This window comes from Piliocolobus tephrosceles, chromosome 13, assembly GCF_002776525.5.
Source record: "Piliocolobus tephrosceles isolate RC106 chromosome 13, ASM277652v3, whole genome shotgun sequence".
Classification (NCBI taxonomy): Eukaryota; Metazoa; Chordata; class Mammalia; order Primates; family Cercopithecidae; genus Piliocolobus; species Piliocolobus tephrosceles.
The window spans coordinates 68,261,227-68,285,145 of record NC_045446.1 but is presented as its reverse complement, the minus strand read 5'-3'; the positions used below and the strand labels follow the sequence as shown (position 1 = coordinate 68,285,145).

Here is a 23,919-nt window from a genome sequence, read left to right as displayed (position 1 = left end):
TTGGTTTTTTTGTTTGTTTGTTTTCTTTTGAAATGAAGTCTTACTCTCACCCAGGCTGGAGTGAAATGGCATGATCTCAGCTCACTGCGACCTCTGCCTCCTGGGTTCAAGTGATTCTCCTGCCTTAGCCTCCTGAGTAGCTGGGATTACAGGCACCCACGACCACACCCAGCTAATTATTTTTTTTTTTTTGTATTTTCAGTAGAGACTGGGTTTCACCGTGTTGGTCAAGCTGGTTTTGAACTTCTGACCTCAGGTGATCCACCTGCCTCTTCCTTCCGAAGTGCTGAGATTACAGGTGTGAGCCGCTGTGCCCGGCCCAGGGAGTTTTTTTTAAGGCAAATTTTGTGCGAGTTTTCCGTGAGTTTCAATACCATATATATAGTATTTTATATGTACATATAAAATCTACCCATGAGGTAGATCCTACTATCCTTGTTGTATAGGTGCGAAAACTGAGACTCAGGCCGGGCGCAGTGGCTCACTCCTGTAATCCCAGCACTTAGGGAGGCCAAGGCAGGTGGATCACGAAGTCAGGAGATTGAGACCATCCTGGCTAACATGGTGAAACCCTGTCTCTACTAAAACTACAAAAAGTTGGGCGAGCATAGTGGCGGGTACCTGTTTTCCCAGCTACTCCGGAGGCTGAGGCAGGCGAATGGCTCGAACCCGGGAGGTGGAGCTTGCAGTGAGCCAAGATCGTGCCACTGCACTCCAGCCTGGTCAACAGAGCAAGACTCTGTCTCAAAAAAAAAAAAAAGAAAACCGAGACTTACATAAATCTAACAAAATATACGATTCTAAAGCTTGTATATTTTCATATGATTTCTGTTTTCATTTACTTATTAGCAACTGTTCATTTAACTAATGGTTATTTGATCCCAAACAATATGTCAGGCACTTACTAAATGCTGAGGATACAAAATGAAAAGGATAGTTTCTATTCTCCAGGATCATATAACTTAGTGAAACAAAATATAATAGCATTTGTGTACCATTGTGTTGTTTATAAATATGTTTCATATGTATTATCTCATTTAATCTTCATAATACCTCATTTTACAAATAGGGAAATTGTGTCTCTAAGGCAGAATTTGAACCTAAGTTAGTGAATTATTTGTTATTTAGATGAGTAGAACTATGTCATAACCAAGTTTATCAACTCCAGGTTTCAAATTAATTTCCTTTAAGTATAGTTGACTCTATTTAAGGAAATTGAAGACCATGTTAAATAATTTAGAAGACAGGTTTTAGTGTTCTGTTCAGTATAGGAATTGTTCTGTTAATTTAGGGCACATTTTAAGTGCAACTGCATTTCACTGTGGTTTTTTTTTTTTTAATTAAAAATAGAGACAGTGTTTCACCATGTTGCCCAGACTGGTCTTGAACTCCTGGACTCAAGCGATCTGCCTGCCTAGTCCTCCCAAAGTGCTGGGATTATAGGCATGAGCTACCACGCCCAGCCTCATTGCGCTGTTTTAAATACCAGAGAATGAAAAATTTTAAATCTTTGCACCATCCTTGTTTATTCGGTTACTTAGGATATGTTTGGTCTTCTTTTTTTATTACAGGCAACTTCAGAGTGGACGTTGGATTACCCCCCTTTCTTTGCATGGTTTGAGTATATCCTGTCACATGTCGCCAAATATTTTGATCAAGAGATGCTGAATGTTCGTAATTTGAATTACTCCAGCTCAAGGACCTTACTTTTCCAGAGATTTTCCGTCATCTTTATGGATGTACTCTTTGTGTATGCTGTCCATGAGTAAGTCTGGAGCATGTCATTTTGTATGGAAGATATTGAAGAAATATTACAGTGTTAAGTAGTATTAACTTATTCCTGATTTAGGAGGAGCAAAGTTTATATGATAGCAAATGCTAGAACACTGAAAAATTGCATTGTGCTTTAAACTACATGTTTAAATCTCTCTAGCTGAATCTTGTGGAAGAAATGGGGATAAGGTGGAGTTACAAGGCAGAGGTGGAACAAGAGATTATGAATGTTGTGAAAAGAAGTAGTCCCAAGTATAGTTCTAGGGCCATTTCTCCCACCCAGAATAGCTCCATATGTTTTTCTTTGCTTCCTTGCAGTAGGCCCCCAGAGGCTTCTGTCACCTACCCTATCTTGGGGGATGCACACGGTACATGCACGGTAGCGCACACGTATGCATTGTGCTAACCACCAAAGCCTGCTTTTACTGAGCTTTCATTCTAGTAAACGCAAGAAATTTCACTGAGTGCTTTTAGTTGTTTCCATATGCTTTCCTTCATGAAGACTCTTTATTATTTTAAATTATGCTTATGTTTTAAATTTTTATGTTTTATAAATTCTACTTAAAAGTTAATTTTAAGTATTGAATACACACATATAGAATGTCTTGCACAGTGACTTCCAAGTACTAAGTGTCAGTTTCAGTTAATGTCAGTTTCCATTCTTTCCTAATTTTTTTTTTTTTCCCAAGATGGAATCTTGCTCTGTCACCCAGGCTGGAGTGCTGTGGCATGATCTCGGCTCACTATAAAACTCTGCCTTCTGGGTTCAAGCAATTCTCTTGCCTCAGCCTCCTGAGTAGCTGGGATTACAGGCGCACACCATCATGGCCGGCTAATTTTTGTATTTTTAGTAGAGACAGGGTTTCACCATGTTGGCCAGGCTGGTCTTGAACTCCTGACCTCGTGATCCACCCACCTCGGCCTCCCAAAGTGCTGGGATTACAGGCGTGAGCTGCTGTGCTGGCCTCATTCTTTCCTAACTCTTAAGCTTGTGACAGAACAGTGACTAGTGTTCATTTAATGACCCTTGTCATAAATGGATCGTTTCTGTTTGTGAGGCCCTCTACACTGAACCCTTGCCCCAGTCAGTAAAGAGTCCCTTGGGAATGTCTTAACCCTTGCATATTCTCATTGAATAATCCCGTTTGAAATCCTTCCTTTCAATCTGTTTATGACCTGGCAAGAGTTGAAAGGGAAAGTAATTTTTAGTATACTCTTTTTAATTCAAAATGTTTGAATTCAAGCTTCCAGGGAAAGAGTATACCAGCACAAAGGGAGAGAAAATGGAATTCATTTCCATCTGCAAAGTAGAGGGAATAGTTAAAAAGGTTGTTGAAAGGCCAGGCATAGTGGCTTATGCCTGTAACCCCAGCACTTTGGGAGGCCAAGGCTAGTGTATTGCTTGAGCTCAGGAGTTTGAGACCAGCCTGGGTACCACGGTGAAACCCTGCCTCTACTAAAAATACAAAAATTAGCCAGCTCTGGTTGCCGGGGACTGTTGTCCCAGCTACTTGGGAGGCTGAGGCAGAGGATCTCTTGAACCTGAGAGGTCAAGGCTGCGGTGAGCTGTGATTACGCCACTGCACTCCATCCTGGGCAATAGGCTGAGACCCTGTCTCAAAAAAAAAAAAAAAAAAAAATTGAGATCTGTGTGTCAGTTCCCAGAACCAAGCATAATATACAGATTATTAACTTACTGAATTTTCTCAATGACCCTGTAAGTTTATTGCCTCTTCATGAGGGAACTGAGGCTCCATAGGGGAAAAGGAGGATACCTTTGCTAGTCCCCCTTTAATTGCATCTATTATTTGTTTTAGATTTATAATGTTAGAATTTGCCACTACTCAAATGTAACACATTTTAAATATCATCTTTTTATAGAATAATACATCCCCATTGTAAAAACTTTGGAAAAGCACACACACGCAAAGTAAAAATGATTCATACTCCCCTACCTGTACTAACCACTATTAACATTTTGGTGTATGTTAGTTTAGTCTCTTTTCTGTGTTTGAATATAATTTTCATAAAATAAAAATAGGATCTTACTGTTTTGTCACCTGCTGTTGTCACTTAGTAATATATCTCAACATTTAAATGACATGCACTTTTACATAAGGGTTTTTAAATTATCATTTGGACCGTCAGGAGCTGCACATTTGCAGTTCTGTTCTTAATTTGGCTGGTAATATGATACATAATTTAGAGTGCTAAATCAGCCTGGTCTGCAGTTTCTACTCTTAAGGACTGAAATAATATATGCTCTCTCAATTTTCAAAATCCCTACTTTGGGGTTTACATGACTTTTTATTTTTAATTTTATTAAATGAAGACTTTGTTTTAGATCAGCATAGCTTAGAAAAAGACATGGAATAGGCCCTGAGGTCCTTGTTTGTGCTACCCCCCCTTTTTTTTTCTAGTGACAAGGTCTTACTATATCTCCCAGGCTGGCCTCAGACTCCCAAACTCAAGTGGTCCTCTCACTTCATCTTCCTTAGTAGCCAGGTACCTGCCACCCTGCTCAGCTTGCTGTGACCTTTTTAAGAAATCAAGAATGGCATGGACTTTGGGATGCCAGGGCAGGAGGATCGCTTGAGTCCAGGAGTTCCAGATCAGCCTGGGCAACATAGTGATACCCCATCCCTTCCAAAAAAAGAAACAGAAAAATTGGGAAAAAAAAAAAAAAAAAAAAGAATGGCATGTAATTTGTCAGGAATGACTAATGTATCATAGTTTACTCTGCAGAAGTGATGTGCCAATGAAGAGCAAAGTTGTTTCTGTTTCTTTCCTAATGTTTCACTGTAGGTGCTGTAAATGCATTGATGGAAAAAAAGTGGGTAAAGAACTTACAGAAAAGCCAAAATTTATTCTATCGGTATTACTTCTGTGGAACTTTGGGTTATTAATTGTGGATCGTATCCTTGATATTCTATGTACTATTCCCTTACTTATTCTGATATATACTAATATAAGATTAATGTTTTCTGTAATAATGATTGGAGATGTGAGCTGCTTCTGAAAATGGGTGTGGGGTGGGTTAGTAGGCTCACTTAACTGTGTGGTCTCTGCCCAACTTCACTGGACTCTGAGGTTAGAGTATTTCATTTCTGAAAAATTACTGGGATATGTGAGAACCAGCTAAATCATCAATAAAACAATGTACTGAGATTGTGAACTATTTTTAGATTAATCTGATATATATATTAAATAGTTTTATAACACGTTATTCCAAATACCTTTAATTGGAAAAGGCATATGACAGTGTGCATGTGGGAATGGTCAGGCATTCGTGCTTTTCTACCATCTTGGCTTACCACATATTAAAAGGCAAAGTTTTTAAATTCAAGGCTTCTGAATGTAATTAAAATCCTCATAATGGACGCTGATAGTTGCAGTTTTCATAAAGGTAGCCTGGTGTGAAGGAAAGCACCCAGACTCTGGTTTCAATGTAACCTGAACTCGAATCTTAGTTGCCATTAGCAGCTTTAGGACCATGAGTGGATGAATGTCTCTGAGGCTTAATCTCTTAATCTCTAAAGTATCTCTAAAGAGGATAATTCTAAATACCTCACAGGTTCATTGTGAGGCTTAATACATAAGATGGTATATGTCCTATAAACAATGCAATGCTGCATGCAGGTGGCCTTACTAGCAGTTAGGTCCCTTCCTTTCTCATCCCTAATTGTAAAAAACAAATAAAAAACTTCTTGCCTCTTAGCTGTGGGGCCTTTAAGGTAGAAAAGGTAGGAAAAACCTGGGAAAGTTTTGTTTTTCTTTTTAAACATAAATTTCTTTTTAAATGAAAAAAAATACGTATATTTTAAATCATCATCTAGTCTAAGATATCATTAAACATAAGTTTCTTTCCTTTTTTTTTTTTTTTCTGAGACAGTCTTGCTCTGTCACCCAGACTGGAGTGCAGTGGCACAATCTCAGCTCACTGCAATGTCCGCCTCTTGGGTTCAAGTGATTCTTGTGCTTCAGCCTCCCAAGTAGCTGGGACTACAGTTGTGTGCCACAACATCTAAGTTTTGTATTTTTGGTAGAGATGGGGGTTTGCCATGTTATCCAGGCTGGTCTTGAATGCCTGGTCTCACGTGATCTACCCATGTCAGCCTCCCAAAGTACTGGGATTGCAGGTGTGAGCCACAACGCTTCCAAATGTAAGTTTCAACTAAAGATTTGACTATGGTGTTTGCTTTGGCAAAATGGGAATGATACAGAGATTAGCAAAACTAAAAATATGTATTTAGGCCGGGTGCAGTGGCTCATGCCTGTAATACTAGCACTTTGGGAGGCCAGGGTGGGGGATCACAAGGTCAGGAGTTCGAGACCAGCCTGGCCAACATAGTGAAACCCCGTCTCTACTAAAAATACAAAAAAATTAGCCGGGTGTGGTGGTATGCGCCTGTAGTCCCAGCTACTCAGGAAGCTGAGGCAGGAGAATCGCTTGAACCCAGGAGGAGACGGAGACTGCAGTGAGCCAAGACTGCGCCATTGCACTCCAGCCTGGGTGACAGTGAGACTCCATCTCAAAAAAAAAAAATGTATTTAAAAAAAAGATTTTACTCTGTTTATAGAAAACTTATTTATGAGCAGTCCACATTAGTAGTAGTATTTTTTGTCTTTAATTTTGCTGTTAAAGCATTTGGAATTTCTATACTCCATCAGCTGGTATAATTCATTATGAATTTGGTATCCTCTGTTGTCTTTCCTTGACCTAAGTCCAGATATTCATTTTCAGTACAATGGCTTTTTATTTGGATTAATGCTACTCTCCATTGCACGATTATTTCAGGTAAACATAATTGTTAAATTCGATTTTTTCTCTTTTAGATAAGTTTTTAGATTGTAAAAGGAACAGTGTAGTGGGTGATGGGTGAATTTATTTGACTGTTTTGAGTTGCCAAGTGCTATAGACACTTTTATTGGGTATTTCTCACAAATTCCATGTTCACTTTTGCCTGTGATTTTCTTCATTTAACAGATGAGAAGATTGTACTCCAAAAACTTATTAGCATGTGGCAGGCCTGAATTAAATTGAGTTTTTGTTTGTGTTTTGAGACAGTCCCACTCTGTCGTCCAGACTGGAGTACAGTGGCGCAATCTTAGCTCACTGCAACCTCTGTCTCTTGGGTTCAAGCCTCATGAGTAGCTGGGATTACAGGTGCGCACTACCACATCTGGCTAATTTTTGTATTTTTAGTAGAGACAGGGTCTCGCCATGTTGGCTCGAACTGCTGACCTCAAGTGATCCTCCTGTCTCAGCCTCCCATAGTGCTGGGATTACAGGCGTGAGCCCCTGCGCCTGCCCTAAATTACATTTTCTTTCTTGTCTTTTTTTTGTTGTTGTTATTTTTTTTTTTTTTTTTTTGAGACTGAGTCTCGCTCTATCGCCCAGGCTGGAGTGCAGTGGCGCGATCTTGGGTCACTGCAACCTCTGCCTCCGAGGTTCAAGCGATTCTTGTTCCTCAGCCTCCAAGTAGCTGGGATTACAGGCACCCACCACCATGCCCGGCTAATTTTTGTATTTTTAGTAGAGATGGGGTTTCACCATGTTGACCAGGCTGGTCTCAAACTCCTGACCTCAAGTGATCTGCCCGCCTCAGCCTCCCAAAGTGCTGGGATTGCAGGCATGAGCCACCATGCCCGGCCCCTAAATTACATTTTCTTTGTCTAGTTGGGATCATTTATGTATGAATGAAATCTCTAGCAGCAGTCTTTACAATATAATAACTATGATGGTGGTACTTTACTATCAGCAGCATTAAGATTAATGTAATAGAAGGGGATTTGGGATCAGAAGAACTGTGTGTAATCCTGACTAATGTTAATGAGCTATGCAACTCAAGGCTTACTCAAATACATGGCTACTTAAGATTACATACATTCCATATATCTTTTTTTTTTTCCAACGTCTTGCTCTGTCACCCAGGCTGGAGTGCAGTGGCGCTATCATGGCTCACTGCCTCCTCAAACTCCTGGGCTCAAGCAGTCCTCTCACCTCAGCCTCTTGAGTAGCTAGAACTACAGGTGCACGCCACCATACATGGCTAATTTTTTTTTTTTTTTTTGGTAGAGAATGGGGTTTCACTATCCAGGCTAGTCTTAAACTGCTGACCACAAGTGATCCTCCCACTCTGGCCTCCCAAAGTGCTGGGATTACAGGCAGGTCTTGAACTCCTGGCCTTGAACAATCCTCCTACCTCTGCTTCCTGAGTCTCTGGGATTACAGATGTGTGCCACCACACCTGGCTTACATATATCTTATTGAGTAAACTTTAGAACCATTCTGTGAAGTTGTTAGAATTATTATTCCTCCTATAGAGGAGGAAATCAGAAATTCAGATTTTGGGGCCATCCCTTTGTACATGGAATCAAAGTCTTTGGGAATGGGGCTTAAGAATCTCTAAGGAATTTTGATACACCATCAGACTTGGGAACTATTAACTGAAGGCAAGTTATTTAACCCTCCTAGCTTCATTTTCTCCATAAAATGAAATTTACCGTACATTCTTAGTTGTAAAACGGGGCTACTTACTTCACAGGGACATTGGAAAGATCAAATTTGATAATCTAAAGTTCTTTGTCAACTATAAATGTCTGGATAAACTTTTCTCTTTTAACCATAAAAAGTCATATAACAATTAGAATATAATTGGTGTTCAGTGAATATTTGTTGGATGCTTGTTGAACAAATAAAATTTGACTATGGAATCAGCTAGACCTTACCCACATCTTAAATAAGTTATAAAATTGAAGAGAGACCTGGAAGCATTCCCACTCTTTTTTGTTATTACACCTAAAGCTACCTATTCTAGACCGTACCTGATGAGAGAAGGAACCTGGCCTTTCATGGTCCCTGTGGCAGTTTCCCCTGCAGAACATCAGGACTGTTATCTCATTTAATCTTTCCAAAATTCCTGTGAGGTGGGTAGATTTAATTCAGACTTTCTTCTTCTTCTTTTTTTTTTTTTTTTTGGAGACAGTGTCATGCTGTGTCACCCAGGCTGGAGAATGCAGTGGTGCAGTCACAGCACACTGTAACCTCAACCTCCTGGGCTCAAACAGTCATCCTGCCTCAACCCCCAGTTAGCTGGGACCACAGGTGCACACCACCACACCAAGCTAATTTTTGTCTTTTTCAGTAGAGATGGAGTTTCGCCATTTTGCTCAGGCTGGTCTTGAACTTCTGGGCTCAAGCAGTCTGCGCATCTCAGCCTCCCAAAGTGCTGGAATTTATACGCGTCAGCCACCGCACCCAGCCAAAGTCTTACTATAACTTCTTAGTTGTAGTAAGCAGCTGGTTTTGTTTTGTTTGTTCTTTTTTTTTTTTTTTTTTTTTTTTTGGAGACAGAGTCATGCATTGTCACCCAGGCTGGAGTGCAGTGGCTGTGATCTCAGCTCACTGCAACCTCCACCTCACACGATTCTCCTGTCTCAGCCTCCTGAGTAGCTGGGATTACAGGCGCCCCACCACCATGCCTGGCTAATTTTTTGTATTTTTAGTAGAGACAGGGTTTCACTATGTTGGCCAGGTGGTCTCGAACTCCTGACCTCAAGTGATCCACCCGCCTCGACCTCCCAAAGTGCTGGGATTACAGGCGTGGGCCACCATGGCTGGCCTTGGTTCTTTTTCCATCACAATACCTTTAGTTTTCCTAAGTAGTGTTAGGATCAAGTGCAGTAACTGGTGCCTTCAGCCTGATAGTGCAATATAAGTTACCTAATCTACAATATAAAATTTAATTGATATTTTTGGTAGCATAGCATCATATATATTTGTACATGTTCTCATTCCCAGCCTTCTTTGGAAATCAACTCCAGCTATTCTGAAACTGGGAGGGGTGAAGGTAATTTAATTCTCTGGGTTGTAATTCCTAAGTGAGAATTTGCAGTCTGTTATTACTGATGACATGTAGGATATGATCTCAGCATAAGGCTTAGTACTTGATAAATCTTTGTTGGAATAATGAATTTATGAACACACTATGCTCAGTATAAAACCTAGCTGGGCTGGCGCAGTGGCTCATGCCTGTAATCCCAGCACTTTGGGAGGCTGAGACTGGTGGATCACTTGAGGTTAGGAGCTTGAGACCAACCTGGCCAACATGGTGAAACCCCGTCTCTACTAAAAATACAAAAATATTAGCCAGGCGTGGTGGTAGGCACCTGTAATCCCAGCTACTTGGGAGGCTGAGGCAGGAGAGTTACTTGAACCTGGGAAATAGAGGTTGCAGTAAGATGAGACCACCCATTGCACTCCAGCCTGGGCAACAAGAACAAAACTCCGTCTCAAAAAAAAAGCTAGCTGGAATCACTTGCCTATGTTTTCCTTATATTGGTTATAGAATATTTACCTTGGGCCAGGCATGGCGGTTCACACCTGTAATCCCAGCACTTTGGGAGGCCAAGGCGGAAGGATCACTTGAGGCCAGGGTTTGAGACCAGCCTAGGCAACAAAATGAGATCCCATCTCTACAGAAAATGAAAGAATTAGCCAGGTATGCTGGTCCCAGCTACACAGGAGGCTGAGGCAGAAGGATCTCTTGACCCCAGGAGGTCAAGGCTGAAGTAAACCAAGATCAGGCTGTTACACTCCAGCCTGGATGACAGTGAGAAGAAGAAAAAAAATTTTTTTTTTTTTTGAGACACAGTCTTGCTCAGTTGCCCAGGCTGGAATGCAGTGGCAAGATCATGGCTCACTGTAGTCTCAACCTGGGTTTAAGCAGTGCTCCCACCTCAGCCTCCCAAGTAGCAGAGACTACAGGCTCATGCCACCATGCTTAGCTAATATTTGTATTTTTTTGTAGAGACAGAGTCTCACCTGTATTGCCCAGGCTGTTCTCAACTCCTGACCTCAAGTGAGCCTCCTGCCTTGGCCTCCAAAATGCTGAGATTCCAGGTGTGACTTTAAAACATCTTATTATAGAACATTTAAATCATACAAAAGTAGAGAAAATAGTACAATGATCTACGCACACACAGATTATTTTAAAACACATCCCAGATACTATATTTGTATTTCAGAATACATCTTTAAAAGTAGGTATTTGGCTGGGTGCAGTGGCTCATGCCTGTAATTCCAGCACTTTGGGAGGCTGAGGTGGGTGGATCACCTGAGGTCAGGAGTTTGAGACCAGCCTGGCCATCATGGTGAAACCCTGCCTCTACTAAAAAATACAAAAATTAGCCGGGTGTGTTGGCACACGCCTGTAGTCTCAGCTACTCAGGAGGCTGAGATAGGAGAATTGCTCGAACCGAGGAGGCGGAGGCTGCAGTAAGTCAGGATTGTGCCACTGCACTTCCGTCTAGGCAAGACAGAGCGAGACTCCATCTCAAAAATAAAAATAAAAATAAAAGTAGATATTGTTTATTTTTATTATTTATTTATTCATTTTGGAGACAGGGCCTCACTCTGTCACCCAAGTTGGAGTGCAATGGCGTCATCATGGCTCATTGCAACCTCTGCCTCCTGGGCTGAAGCAGATTCTCTTACCTCAGCCTCCAGAGTAGCTGGTGCTACAGGTGTAAGCCATCGTGCCTAGCTAATTTTTTAATTTTTTTGTAGAGACAGGGCCTCCCTATTTTGTCCAGGCTGGTCTTGAACTCCTGGGGTCAAGCAATCCTTCCTCCCCGGCTTACCAAAGTGCTGGGATTACAGGTGTGAGCCACCACACTCAACCTAATTTTAGTTTTTTTAATAACCTTTTTGTAGAATAATTTTAGCGTTCCAGAAAAGTTGTAGAAATAGTACAGAGAGTTCCTATATACCCCTCACCCATTTTCCCCCATTACCACCTTACATAACCATGGTACATTCATCAAGACTAAGAAAGCAGTATTGGTGCATTTGAATTTCACCCGTTTTTCTTTTAATGTCGTTTTTCTGTTCCAGGATTCAATCCAGGATACCACATTATTGCATTTCATTTACCCTGAATTTTAAAGTGATATTTCCCTTTTAAATCTCCTAGAAAAGGCATATGGAAGGAGCATTTCTCTTTGCTGTTCTCCTACATTTCAAGCACATCTACCTCTATGTAGCACCAGCTTATGGTGTATATCTGCTGCGATCCTACTGTTTCACTGCAAATAAACCAGGCAAGTTTTGGTGATAATAGCAAAAACATTTTCGATTTTTTCCTTACTGTGTTGACTTGGTGGCTTGCTTGATAAGAAGGTTTTATGGAGCACAGCAGATACCTCAGCGGCTGATCTCGTAAGCCCTTTACCCATTCTCGCTTTTCTGTGCTCTTGCCACATCATGAATAGATTGCTGTACTATTGTGGGTTACTTCTAGTTTTAGCACATGATATAGGTTATGGTTAATGTTCCTTTCCATCTTCCTGGTTACTGATAATGTTCCTTTTCTGTAGATGGATCTATTCGATGGAACAGTTTCAGCTTTGTTCGTGTTATTTCCCTGGGACTGGTTGTTTTCCTAGTTTCTGCTCTTTCATTGGGTCCTTTCCTAGCCTTGGTAAGCCTTTTTTTTTTTTTTTTTCTATTAATACATGTTCTTTGTTGGTGTTTAGAAAACATAATAAAGCCAGGAATATATAAAATAAGTAAAAGCTGCTTTTTTCTTAGTCTTCCTACCCAACTTGACTCCCCAAAGATAAGGTAGTATTCCCTTTTTTTTTTTTTTTAAAGATGGAGTCTCGCTGTATCGCCCAGGCTGGAATGCAGTGGCGTGATCTCGGCTCACTGCAACCTCCACCTCCTGGATTCAAGCAATTCTCCTGTCTCAGCCTCCTGAATAGCTGGGATTACAGGTGCATGCCACCACGCCTGGCTACTTTTTGTATTTTTAGTAGAGACAGGGTTTCCCCGTGTTCGTCAGGCTGGTCTCGAACTCCTGACCTCAGGTGATCCACCCGCCTCAGCCTCCCAAAGTGCTGGGATTACAGGTGTGAGCCACCGCTCCTGGCCCAATAGGGTAGTATTCTTTCAGACATTTTTGTGCACATTCAAATACGTATATATGTATACATATATATGTTTATACGTTACACATACACAAACACAGAATTAATCTTCATTATTTGTGTATTCTGTACTTGTAAGTTTACCTACTTGATAAAATGTATTTGTAACAAAATCAATAATTTTGTAGTCTTACATGGACAGCAAACATTCTGAAGTGCACAGAATTTAACAGATGTTCAGATATTTTCTTTTTTCCTCTTCTTCCTTGCCCTGAAATCAACTAATTAATTTTAGTTCTTACTAAAACTGAAATGCATCACATCTTTTGTAGTCTTCCCAGCTCTCCCCTTCACCCTAGTAGACATGGATAAGCTGCAGTCTGTGCTTTGCTTTATAGCTTGTAAATTCTTCCATTATTATACTTACAATAGTATGGACTGGTATTCAAAGTATTTTTATGTATATTGTCCCACTGGACAGTGGACAAAGTGAGACCAAAAAAGGTTCTGTGAACTTACATTGTGGTGAGCATACAACCACTTACTTAAAGGAATAGAGAGTAGAACCCAGACCCCATAACTTTCTACACACTATACCACAGAGAGTTCCCTAGTTCTCTTTTTGAATTTAAAAAAGATTGATGACTGTTTAATCAGTTTCATTTCTCTTTTCAACAGAATCAGCTGCCTCAAGTCTTTTCCCGACTCTTTCCTTTCAAGAGGGGCCTCTGTCATGCATATTGGGCTCCAAACTTCTGGGCTTTGTACAATGCTTTGGACAAAGTGCTGTCTGTCATTGGTATGGTAGCGAGCATTTTTAACTCAGACTCTGAATATTGAAAGAACTAGGCACATGGAGAAATGGAAGAACCTTTGTGTTTTGAATGTGGCCGAATTGTTTGTTCTCCAGTCCTGCATTTCAGCCTTCAGGATGAACAGGGGGAGCAGTTCTTGGGACTGAGGCTTTAGTGCAGTAAACAGACTGTTTTCCTTATAAAAGCTCCTTGTGGTAATGAGGTTACTGATCCTTTCCTGTGGAAAAAGTAAAATATTTAGACAGTCTATAAAGTTAATTTTTGCCTTAATTAAAAAATTATTTGGCAGCAGCAGTTAACCCTACTTTTTTTCCCCCCTTCTCACCATTCTATTCAAACCCCTACTTATTTTTAGAGACAGGGTCTCACTGTGTCACCCAGGCTGGAGTGCTGTGGTGTTGAGATCATAGCGCACTGCAGCCTTAAATTCCTGGGCTCCAACAATCCTCTTGACTCAGCCCCCTGAGTTGCTGGGACCACAGGTGCATACCACCACACCTGGCTGATTTTTAAATTTTTGTTTTTTAGAGATGAGGGTCTCACTGTGTTGCCCGGAGTGGGATCAAACTTCTAGTCTCAAGTGATCCTCCCACCTTGGCTTCCCAAAGTGCTGGGATTACCAGCACAAGCCACCATGCCCAGCCCACCCCACTTTTAAACCTAAACATATAAGAACAAGAAAGAAGAATATGTAAGTTGTGACTCTGGGTATTAAACCAATAAGGAAAATAACCCTGCATTTTAACATGAGATGAGAAGAAATGAAAAACCCAGGCTATGCTTTTTAAAATTTGGGTTATAATGAAAAATAAGTTATGCTTTGAGATGGTTCTACTAAAAATAACTCACTCTGGGTAACACAGTCTTTCATTTGTGAATACAACCTAGCTTGGTGAGAAAATGTCATGATCAAGAGTGGTGGTCAGCAAACTTTTTCTGTAACTGGCCAAATAATATTTTGAGCTGTGCAGGCCACACCCAGTGTGTGTATATATGTGTGTCTGTGTCTGTATTTGTGTATGCACACATTTGTTTAAAAACTCATAAAAGTAAAAACCATTCATAACTTCAGTGCTGTGCAAAAACTGGGCACAGGCTAGATTTGGCCCTTGGACTCCAGATCTGGAATCTGATGACTTGGTTTGGAGGCTCACCTGCGTAAATTGCTATTGCAATGTGTGTGGCATTGACAAGTCATTTGCTTTCTTTCGTCTTACTTTCCTCACTGTACGAAAGGCATGCTAGTACTTTACCTGTTCCCATACGGTGTGTTGTGAGGAACAGAAGCAAACTTTTAAAATTTTAAGTTTAAAACTAGGTTATCAGCAGCAGGGACTTTGGAGCCAGACAAACCTGAGTTCAGTTTTACCACCAGTTAGTTGTGTGACTTTGGGCAGGTTATTCCATCTCTGTACCTCAGGGGGCTAAAAGTAGTAAGTGCAGAGCCCTGGGCACATGATAGACACTCCATGCATGGTGGCCACTCTTACTGTTTTTGATAAGTACTTGGAGGAAATCATACACTGTGTATGTGATGACCTATACATTGTGTCACCATGTTGCTCGCTGTGAATCTAGCCTTGATGTATATGGCATTCTTACAGAGTAATTCCTAACATTTATATTTCAAAAACAACTTTAGACAGCCAGCACAGTATGAGGTACAAGGGTCAGTTGCCTTGTCTGAGTCTGGAAGCTACACTGTACCTCACTTGTGTGTCTGTCTCTTTGAAGATGTTTTACATGGAAAGTCAGTGTCAGAGTTAGACAACTTTGTTTTAGGGAGATAGTTAATAGCTGTAAGAGGGAATCAGCAGGCCAAAGGGGAAAGGGGAAGAGGTTAGTAAGTAGAAAATATTTTGGTAGTCTACATCTTTCCCACATTGCACTCATTTTCACTGGCATTTGACAGGGCCCTATAGGGACTCAGACTGTCCCTGTCTGTCCTATTATCTGGAGCTTGTTGAGGCTTGTATTGTTATTCTCTGATTTGATTTATTTAATAGCCAAGTATTTATTGAGCTCCTATGTACTGGGGATAGAAACGAACTCATAATCATTCCTACCTTCAAGGAATACAGTATAGTAGAGGAAATGAGCACATAAACAAGTGCAGTGCCTTGTGGTGAACACTGCTAGAGTGAGCTCACTCGGCTGGGCGCGTTGGCTCAGGCCTGTAATCCTAGCACTTTGGGAGGCCGAGGTGGGCGGATCACCTGAAGTCAGGAGTTCGAGACCAGTCTGGCCAACATGGTGACACCCCGTCTCTACTAAAAATACAAAAATTAGCCAGGCATGGTGGCACATACCTGTAATCCCAGTTACTGGGGAGGCTGAGGCAGGAGAATCACTGGAACCTGGAACGTGGGAGGCAGAGGCTGCAGTGAGCCTAGATGGTGCCACTGCTTTCCAGCCTCTGTCTCTGGGTGACAGAGTGAGACTCCAGCTCCAAAAAAAAAAAAAAGTGCGCTCACAAGAAAATCAGTTCTGCTTATTGATTTAGGAGCTTTCTCAGATGATTGAATTAGAAGTTAATGAGCAGAGGGATACAGGTGTTAAGAGTGGTATATTGAGGACCCACAGTTATTTCATTGTGGCCAAGCTGCATTTAACAAAGTAGAGATGAGATTGGACAGGTGGGAAGGGGCAACAAGACCATGGAAGACACTGGATACTATGTTTAGGAATACAGGGTTTCTCCTATAGGAGACGAAGGATTCAACGTTCCTTCATGACATGCTCAGACTGTTCTAGAAGCTTGCTTTCAGAGGTGAGAGCAGATTACCATTTGTGCCACCTGCTGGCAAGTTTCCTATAAGCTGCTCAAATTCCCTGTTCCAATGCAAAGAGCTGCTTTATGTATTATAATCTTGAGACCAGAGGCATTTTGGGTAGAATAGTATAGGACTAAATTCATGAAAGTTTAGCTTTGAAGCATCAGTAAGATTTAGTAGCTTACTTTTTTTCCTCAAGGAATTACTTGTTAATATATGGTATCTCGCTGATAAAGATAAAAATAAAACAAAACAAAATGTCTGTTTAATAGGTTTGAAATTGAAATTTCTTGATCCCAACAATATTCCCAAGGCCTCAATGACAAGTGGTTTGGTTCAGCAGTTTCAACACACAGTCCTTCCCTCAGTGACTCCCTTGGCAACCCTCATCTGCACACTGATTGCCATATTGGTAAGAACTCAACAGATGGTACTCATTTCTTAAGTTTTCTCTGCTTTCCTTTTGTCTGGCTGATTAAATTTCAACTTTCAAGCTCTTCCAACTGTAGGATAAGTTTCATGCCTGTAATCCTTCTGCAGACTGAAGCATTTCCTAGCAATTCTTAGAGTAACTTGGAACACCATGAGGAAGGATTACCAGTAAAGCCTCTGTGAGAGATTCTTGCCAGTGGCTGTTAGACCATCTGTTCACCCTGGGGGAAGGGAAAAAGAAAAGCCCAGGGAGGAAGAGGCATGGATCATGCTGCGAAGAAAGAAGGAAATGTTTGTGGCAGGGACATCCAGATTTGGTTTGTTTTTCTCATCCTTAGCTAAATCATCAAAATTCCAAATGTATCTGGACAGCGTGGATATTTTGTCTTGATGGTGATAATGAGTTGAGAGTCGACAATGGCTTTTTGAGCCTAAGATGAGTCTAATATGAGTAAGATGCTCTTAGAGGCCTCATTCTAAGTACTTTAGAAATTTTCAGTTCTAAAATTTCATTAGTGATTGCAGTGACTTCAATTTCATGGTATAATTTTAGTAGAATTCAATATAAACAACTCAATCCTTTTGATAATTACACTCATCTTTAATTTTGGTTTCTGAATGTTTCAAACCTGCTAGCAACCACCTGACTCCACTTAATTACGTGGCAGTACAGGTATGTAGATAATTAAGCTCTGTTGGCCTGTTTGTTCACAGATTTTAATAGAGGTAAAAAGTTTTTCCTAAAATTTCAGTCTTATGAGGTACATATAGTTTCAATGGCCTTCCAGCCCATAAAACTAGATATTTGTTAATATGGTAAATCTAATTTATTGGCTCAAAAGTATCTATGGACTTCTGTAGTTTGACCTATTAGGTTCATTAATAAGTGAACTATTCTTAAACTATGAAGATATAGTAAGTTGTTAGACGGTAGATCACAGAACTTAATTATTAATTTTGATAGTATAATTAATTTTTTTTTTTTTTTTAAGAGACAGAGTCTTACACTGTCGTCCAGGCTGGAGTGCAGTGGTGATTCCCCTGCCTCAGCCTCCCGAGTAGCTGGGATTACAGGTGCCTGCCACCGCACTCGACTAATGTTTTTGCAGCTTTTTTGTTTTTGTTTTTGTTTTTTGAGACGGAGTCTTGCTCTCTCGCCAGGCTGGAATGTAGTGGCACGATCTCAGCTCACTGCAAGCCCCACCTCCCGGGTTCAAGTGATTCCCCTGCCTCAGCCTTCTGACTAGCTGGAACTATAGGCACACATCACCACACCTGGCTAATTTTTTTTTATTTTAGTAGAGACAGGGTTTCACCATGTTGGCCAAGATGGTCTCGATCTCCTGACCTCGTGATCCACCCACCTCGGCCTCCCAAAGTGCTGGGATTACAGGTGTGAGCCACCACACCCGGCCTTTTTTGTAGTTTTTGGTAGAGACGGGGTTTCACCATCTTGGCCAGGCTGGTCTTGAACTCCTGACCTCGTGATCCACTCACCTCAGCCTCCCAAAGTTCTAGGATTACAAGCATGAGCCATCACGCCTGGCCAATTTTTTTTTTTTTGAGACGGAGTCTCGCTCTGTCACCTAGGCTGAAATGCAGTGGTGCAATTTCAGCTCACTGCAACCTCTGCCTCCCGGGTTCAAGCAATTCTCTTGCCTCAGCCTCCAGAGTACCAGGGAATACAGGTATGTGCCACCATACCCAGCTAATTTTTTTTTGTATTTTTAGTAGAGATGAGTTTCACTTATTGGTCAGGCTGCTCTTGAACTCCTAACCTCAAGTGATCTGCCTGCCTTGGCCTCCCAAAGTGCTGGGATTATAGGCATGAGCCACCATGCTCAGCCAGTAAAATTAATTTTAATGAGTTAACTATATACTTCAAGGCCAGGTGTGGTGGCTCAAACCTGTAATCCCAGCACTTTGGGAGGCCAAGGCAGGCAGATCACGAGGTCAGGATTTCGAGACCAGCCTGGCCAAGATGGTGAAACCCTGTCTTTATTAAAAATACAAAAATTAGCTGGGCGGGGTGGTGGGCACCCGTAATCCCAGCTACTCGGGAGGCTGAGGCAGGAAAATCACTTGAACCCGGGAGGCAGAGGTTGCAGTGAGCTGAGATCGTGCCACTGCACTCCAGCCTGGGTGACAGAGTGAGACTCCATCTCAAAAAAAAATATATATATATATATATATACACACACACACACACACACACATCAAATGCCAATTTTTTCTGAGTTGTTGCTTTTATGTTAACTTTTGTTAGACTGTGCACAAAGTGATCAGTGATTTGGTTTCATGAAGAGTTGTCTAAGATCTGCTGTCTCACAGAGATGATGCAAGTTGTATTCACCTGAACTCTGTTTCTGTAAAGTCTATTTCAAATGATACTGAAGTTTATCTTTGCCTGTTGTTTCTAGCCCTCTATTTTCTGTCTTTGGTTTAAACCCCAAGGGCCCAGAGGCTTTCTCCGATGTCTAACTCTTTGTGCCTTGAGCTCCTTTATGTTTGGTTGGCATGTTCATGAAAAAGCCATACTTCTAGCAGTTCTCCCAATGAGGTAAGCAGATAGCTCAGCCAGTGAGCATTTCGGTTTATTTCACAATATTCCTATTTTCTATTTGCTCTGTCCCTTCTTGTCATGTTCACCAGGATAGGCAAAAATAAAGATGTATAGGAACAGATTTCCTTCTACTAGGACAGGACAGGGATGCTTAACTTGGGATTCTTGGACCCATGAAGGTAGGCAAAAATGCATGTATTATTTCTGTTTCTGCCTTTTTGGAAAGAAGCACTGTAGTGATTAAGTACCATGAAAGCCGGCTTTTAGATCTGATCATTGAGGGGCAGTATGTTATAGAAAAAGCCTGGGCTGGCCAGGTGCGGTAGCTCACACCTCCAAAGCTCAGCACTCTGGGAGGCCGAGGTGGGCATATCACGAGGTCAGGAGATCGAGACCATCCTGGCTAACATGGTGAAACTTCATCTTTACTAAAAATACAAAAACTTAGCCGGGCGTGGTGGCACATGCCTGTATTCCCAGCTACTACAGAGGCTGAGGCAGGAGAATCATTTGAACCCGGGAGGAGGAGGTTGCAGTGAGCTGAGATTGCGCCACTGCATTCCAGTCTAGGTGACCGAGCGAGACTCCGTCTCAAAAATGAAAAAAAGAAAAAGCTTGGGCTTTGGCGTCATCCCATCTGAGAATAAGGTCCCATGGTTCCTTGTTAAGTGTTGTTAGTCAAAGTAAGGATTTAGTCTCTTCTGGAATAATACCTGATACTGTACTATATTTCAGATTTTCCAGAACTGTTTTTGTTTTGCATTCTTTCTTTTGAGCCTCACAGTAATCTTTAAGATAAAGGGCCAGGCATGGTGGCTTACATCTGCAATCCCAGTATTTTGGGAGGCTGAAGTGGTAGGTCACTTGATGCCAGGAGTTTGAGATCAGCCTGGCCAACATGGCAAACCCCATCTCTACTAAAAATACAAAAATTAGCCAGGCATGGTGGTGTATGCCTGTAATCCCACCTACATGGGAGGCTGAGGCATGAAGAAGATCCTTTGAACCTGGGAGGCGAAGGTTGCAGTGAGCCAAGATGGCGCCACTGCACTCCAGCCTGGGGCAATAGAGCAAGACCTGTCTCAAAAAAAAAAGCTAAAATAAATGGGTATTATTTCTTTTTTTTTTTTTTCTTTTTTTCTTTTTGGTAGAGACAGGATCTTGCCATGTTGCCTAGGCTGGTCTCAAACTACTGGGCTCAAGCAGTCTTCTACCACAGCCTCCCAAAGTGCTAGGATTGCAGGTGTGAGCCACCAAAACAGGCTTATTCTCTGTCTTAACATCTGAAGAATCTAGGGCTCAAAATGTTTGTGACTTATCCAAAGTCATACAGGTCGCAAGAATTAGAGTTAGGACCTGAATCTTATGATGTTGAGTCTATGATCTTTTCACTATGCCATGCTAAAAAAAAAACATTTTAAATGTAATAGTGTCCAATTTAGGCATAGTTGAAACCCAATAGATAGATAAATGGTAATAATAGCCTTTTTCTTGATATTTTTCTTAAATTAAAATAAATGAGAAATCATTTAAGCTCTGAAAGTACATTAAGCAAATTTGTCAGGCCAGTATATGGCTTGTCTGGGTTCATTTAGCAGCTTGGAGTTTCCAAATTAAAAAGTAAAGCAAAAACTTTTAATGTCTTTAGTCTGAATTCACACCGAACACCAGCAGGTAAAGGGCATTGTCCAACAGATGAGCTATAGGTTGGAAATGAAACTCCAAGTCCTGTTTCCCTGACTGCCGCCACTAGGCAGCTCCCAATCCCACAACATTCCTGTCTTTGGAGAAGGCGATTACTCAGGGAAGCAAGGTTCTTTTTTTTTTTTGGAGACAGGGTCTCGCTCTGTCACCCAGGCTGGAGTGCAATGGCACGATCTTGGCTCACTGCAACCTCTGCCTCCCAGGTTCAAGCGATTCTCCTGCCTCAGCCTCCTGAGTAGCTGGGATTATAAGCGCCCACCACTATGCCCAGCTAATTTTTGTATTTTTAGCAGAGATGGGTTTTCACCATGTTGGGCAAGCTGGTCTTGAACTCCTGACCTCAGTTGATCCTCCTGCCTCGGCCTCCCAAAGTGCTGGGATTAGAGGCGTGAACCACTGTGCCCGGCCAGAAGCAAGATTCTTTTATGATACCCCTGATTCAGTTTGATACATGCTATTGATTGCTTAAAGTTTCCTACTAGAAAATTAATATTCTCAACTAAATTGAACTTGTGGCAAAATCATCATGTTCTTTTATGCCTAAGCCAGTTCTAATGTAATAAGAGATGCAGTTTATTTAAGCTATTTGCAAGTGTAATATCAGTTGTTGTTTTAAGAAATTATTTTTATTTTTAGCCTTTTGTCTGTGCAAAAAGCAGGAGATGCTTCGATTTTTCTGATTCTGACCACAACAGGACATTATTCCCTCTTTCCTCTGCTTTTCACTGCACCAGGTAAACAGCTTCTTTTGAGAAAGATATATTTGACTATCACACCCTTTTCATCAAGGCCTAGAGGTTAATACATCTGATTTAAACAACCCTAAAATCTCTTGGAAGGAGAGAGATCATTCATCTTCTTAAATAAAACCTCCAATTTCCCCTAATTCTCAGCATCTCTGGATGTCACAAAAATGTAAAATTAAACTTAAAAAACATTATTAGCATTATATAGCTGTGTCAGTGTGCTTATATTACTTTCAGCATCATAAGTCTTTCTCTCATCAGCTCAATTATCTTTTTTTTTCTGTCCTTTTAACAGAGCTTCCCATTAAAATCTTACTCATGTTACTATTCACAATATATAGTATTTCGTCACTGAAGACTTTATTCAGGTAATCCAAAAAAAAGTTTAAAATTATATTTACTCTTGTGAAATGTTTACACCTACATGGTCAGATAAGCTTTTTAAATTTTATTTTTAAGTTATAACAGTAATATGACAACATTACAAAAAACATTGGTAAATAGAGGGAGAAATCACTCAATCCCATCACTCAGGCGAGACAACATAGTTTGTGTCTTTAGTTTGGGGGATTATTTGAGGAGGACTACTTAAAATAAAATCTTATATGAAAACTTAAAAACTGAATGTAAAATATGCTTTATGAATAAAGCTATTAAATACAGATGCATATGGAAAAAACTAAAAGTTACTATGTACAGATTTTTGTTTGTTTGTTTTTTTGAGATGGAATTTCACTCTTCTTGCCCAGGCTGGAGTGCAATGGCATGATCTCGGCTCACCACACCCTCTGCCTACTGGGTTCAAGCTATTCTCCTGCCTCCGCCTCCCGAGTTACTCGGATTACAGGCATGCGCCACCATGCCCAGCTAATTTTTTTTTTTTTTTTTTTGGAGACAGAGTTTCGTTCTTGTTGCCTAGGCTGGAGTGCAATGTCACGATCTCCACTCACTGCAACTTCCACCTCCTCGGTTTAAGCGATTCTCCAGCCTCAGCCTCCTGAGTAGCTGAGATTATAGGCATGCGCCACCAACACACCCAGCTAATTGTTTGTATTTTTAGTAGAGATGGGGTTTCACCATGTTGGCCAGGCTGCTCTCGAGCTCCTGACGTCAGGTGATCCGCCCACCTCGGCCTCCCAAAGCGCTGGGATTACAGGCATGAGCTTCCGTGCCCAGCTAATTTTGTATTTTTAGTAGAGACGGGGTTTCTCTATGTTGGTCAGGCTGGTCTTGAACTCCCAACCTCAGGTGATCCATCCACTTCGGCCTCCCAAAGGTCTGGAATGACAGGCATGAGCCACCGCGCCCGACTGTGTGCAAATTTTTACTACAGAATTATAGGTGGAAACTTTTTCTTTTCTAAACTGTATGTAATGTTAGCTATAATTTTTTTTTTTGAGACAGAGTTTCACTGTTGTTACCCAGGCTGGAGTGCAGTGGCACGATCTTCTGCCTCAACCTCCCAAGTAGTTGGGATTACAGGCCTTTGCCACCCTGGTCGGCTAATTTTTGTATTTTTAGTAGAGATGGGGTTTCTCCATGTTACCCAGGTTGGTCTAGAACTCTTGACTCTGGCCTTGGCTATAATCATTGACAACAAGACAGTGCAGATGGGGAAGCTTTAGCTAGGAAATGTTTGCTAAACCAGGATGACTCATCTAAAATCAGACTTTTCTCTCCTTTTTCCTTCAGAAAAGAAAAACCTCTTTTTAATTGGATGGAAACTTTCTACCTGCTCGGCCTGGGGCCTCTGGAAGTCTGCTGTGAATTTGTATTTCCTTTCACCTCCTGGAAGGTGAAGTACCCCTTCCTCCCTTTGTTACTAACCTCAGTGTATTGTGCAGTAGGCATCACATATGCTTGGTTCAAACTGTATGTTTCAGTATTGATTGACCCTCCTGTTGGCAAGACAAAGAAACAATGAATAAAGGAACTGCTTGGATGTGTGCCAAGCAATTATTTCATGGGAAATTAACCAGAACTTGAAGAAAGTTGCCAGTGGCATCAGCCATTCGTAGAACTGTTTAGAGCACCATTCTTCCACACTTGTTCTTGCCCAGCCTAGCAACCTGATTGTCACCATGGTGAGAAGCCACTGGCCCTCCATAAGCACTGAAACACATCTGAAAAAATGTCTCGCCTTTCCCTGTTAAAATTGTCTGAGATCATTCAGGCTGCTG

The 23,919-nt window shown here is 41.2% G+C and overlaps 1 protein-coding gene across 2 annotated transcripts in view; it reads left to right on the top strand.

Moving 5' to 3' along the window:
• Window positions 1-23,681, top strand: part of ALG8 (ALG8 alpha-1,3-glucosyltransferase) — a 37,354-nt gene extending 13,673 nt beyond the window's left edge. For both annotated transcript variants that reach the window (XM_023209320.2, XM_023209321.2), the window contains exons 3-13: window positions 1,572-1,765; window positions 4,579-4,688; window positions 6,504-6,571; window positions 11,751-11,877; window positions 12,154-12,257; window positions 13,384-13,504; window positions 16,567-16,706; window positions 19,147-19,286; window positions 21,630-21,727; window positions 22,035-22,107; window positions 23,432-23,681. In XM_023209320.2, the coding sequence (XP_023065088.1) occupies window positions 1,572-1,765; window positions 4,579-4,688; window positions 6,504-6,571; window positions 11,751-11,877; window positions 12,154-12,257; window positions 13,384-13,504; window positions 16,567-16,706; window positions 19,147-19,286; window positions 21,630-21,727; window positions 22,035-22,107; window positions 23,432-23,663 (1,407 nt within the window). In that variant the 3' untranslated portion in view covers window positions 23,664-23,681. The remainder of the gene's footprint in view (window positions 1-1,571; window positions 1,766-4,578; window positions 4,689-6,503; window positions 6,572-11,750; window positions 11,878-12,153; window positions 12,258-13,383; window positions 13,505-16,566; window positions 16,707-19,146; window positions 19,287-21,629; window positions 21,728-22,034; window positions 22,108-23,431) is intronic.
• Window positions 23,682-23,919: the final 238 nt, after the last annotated feature.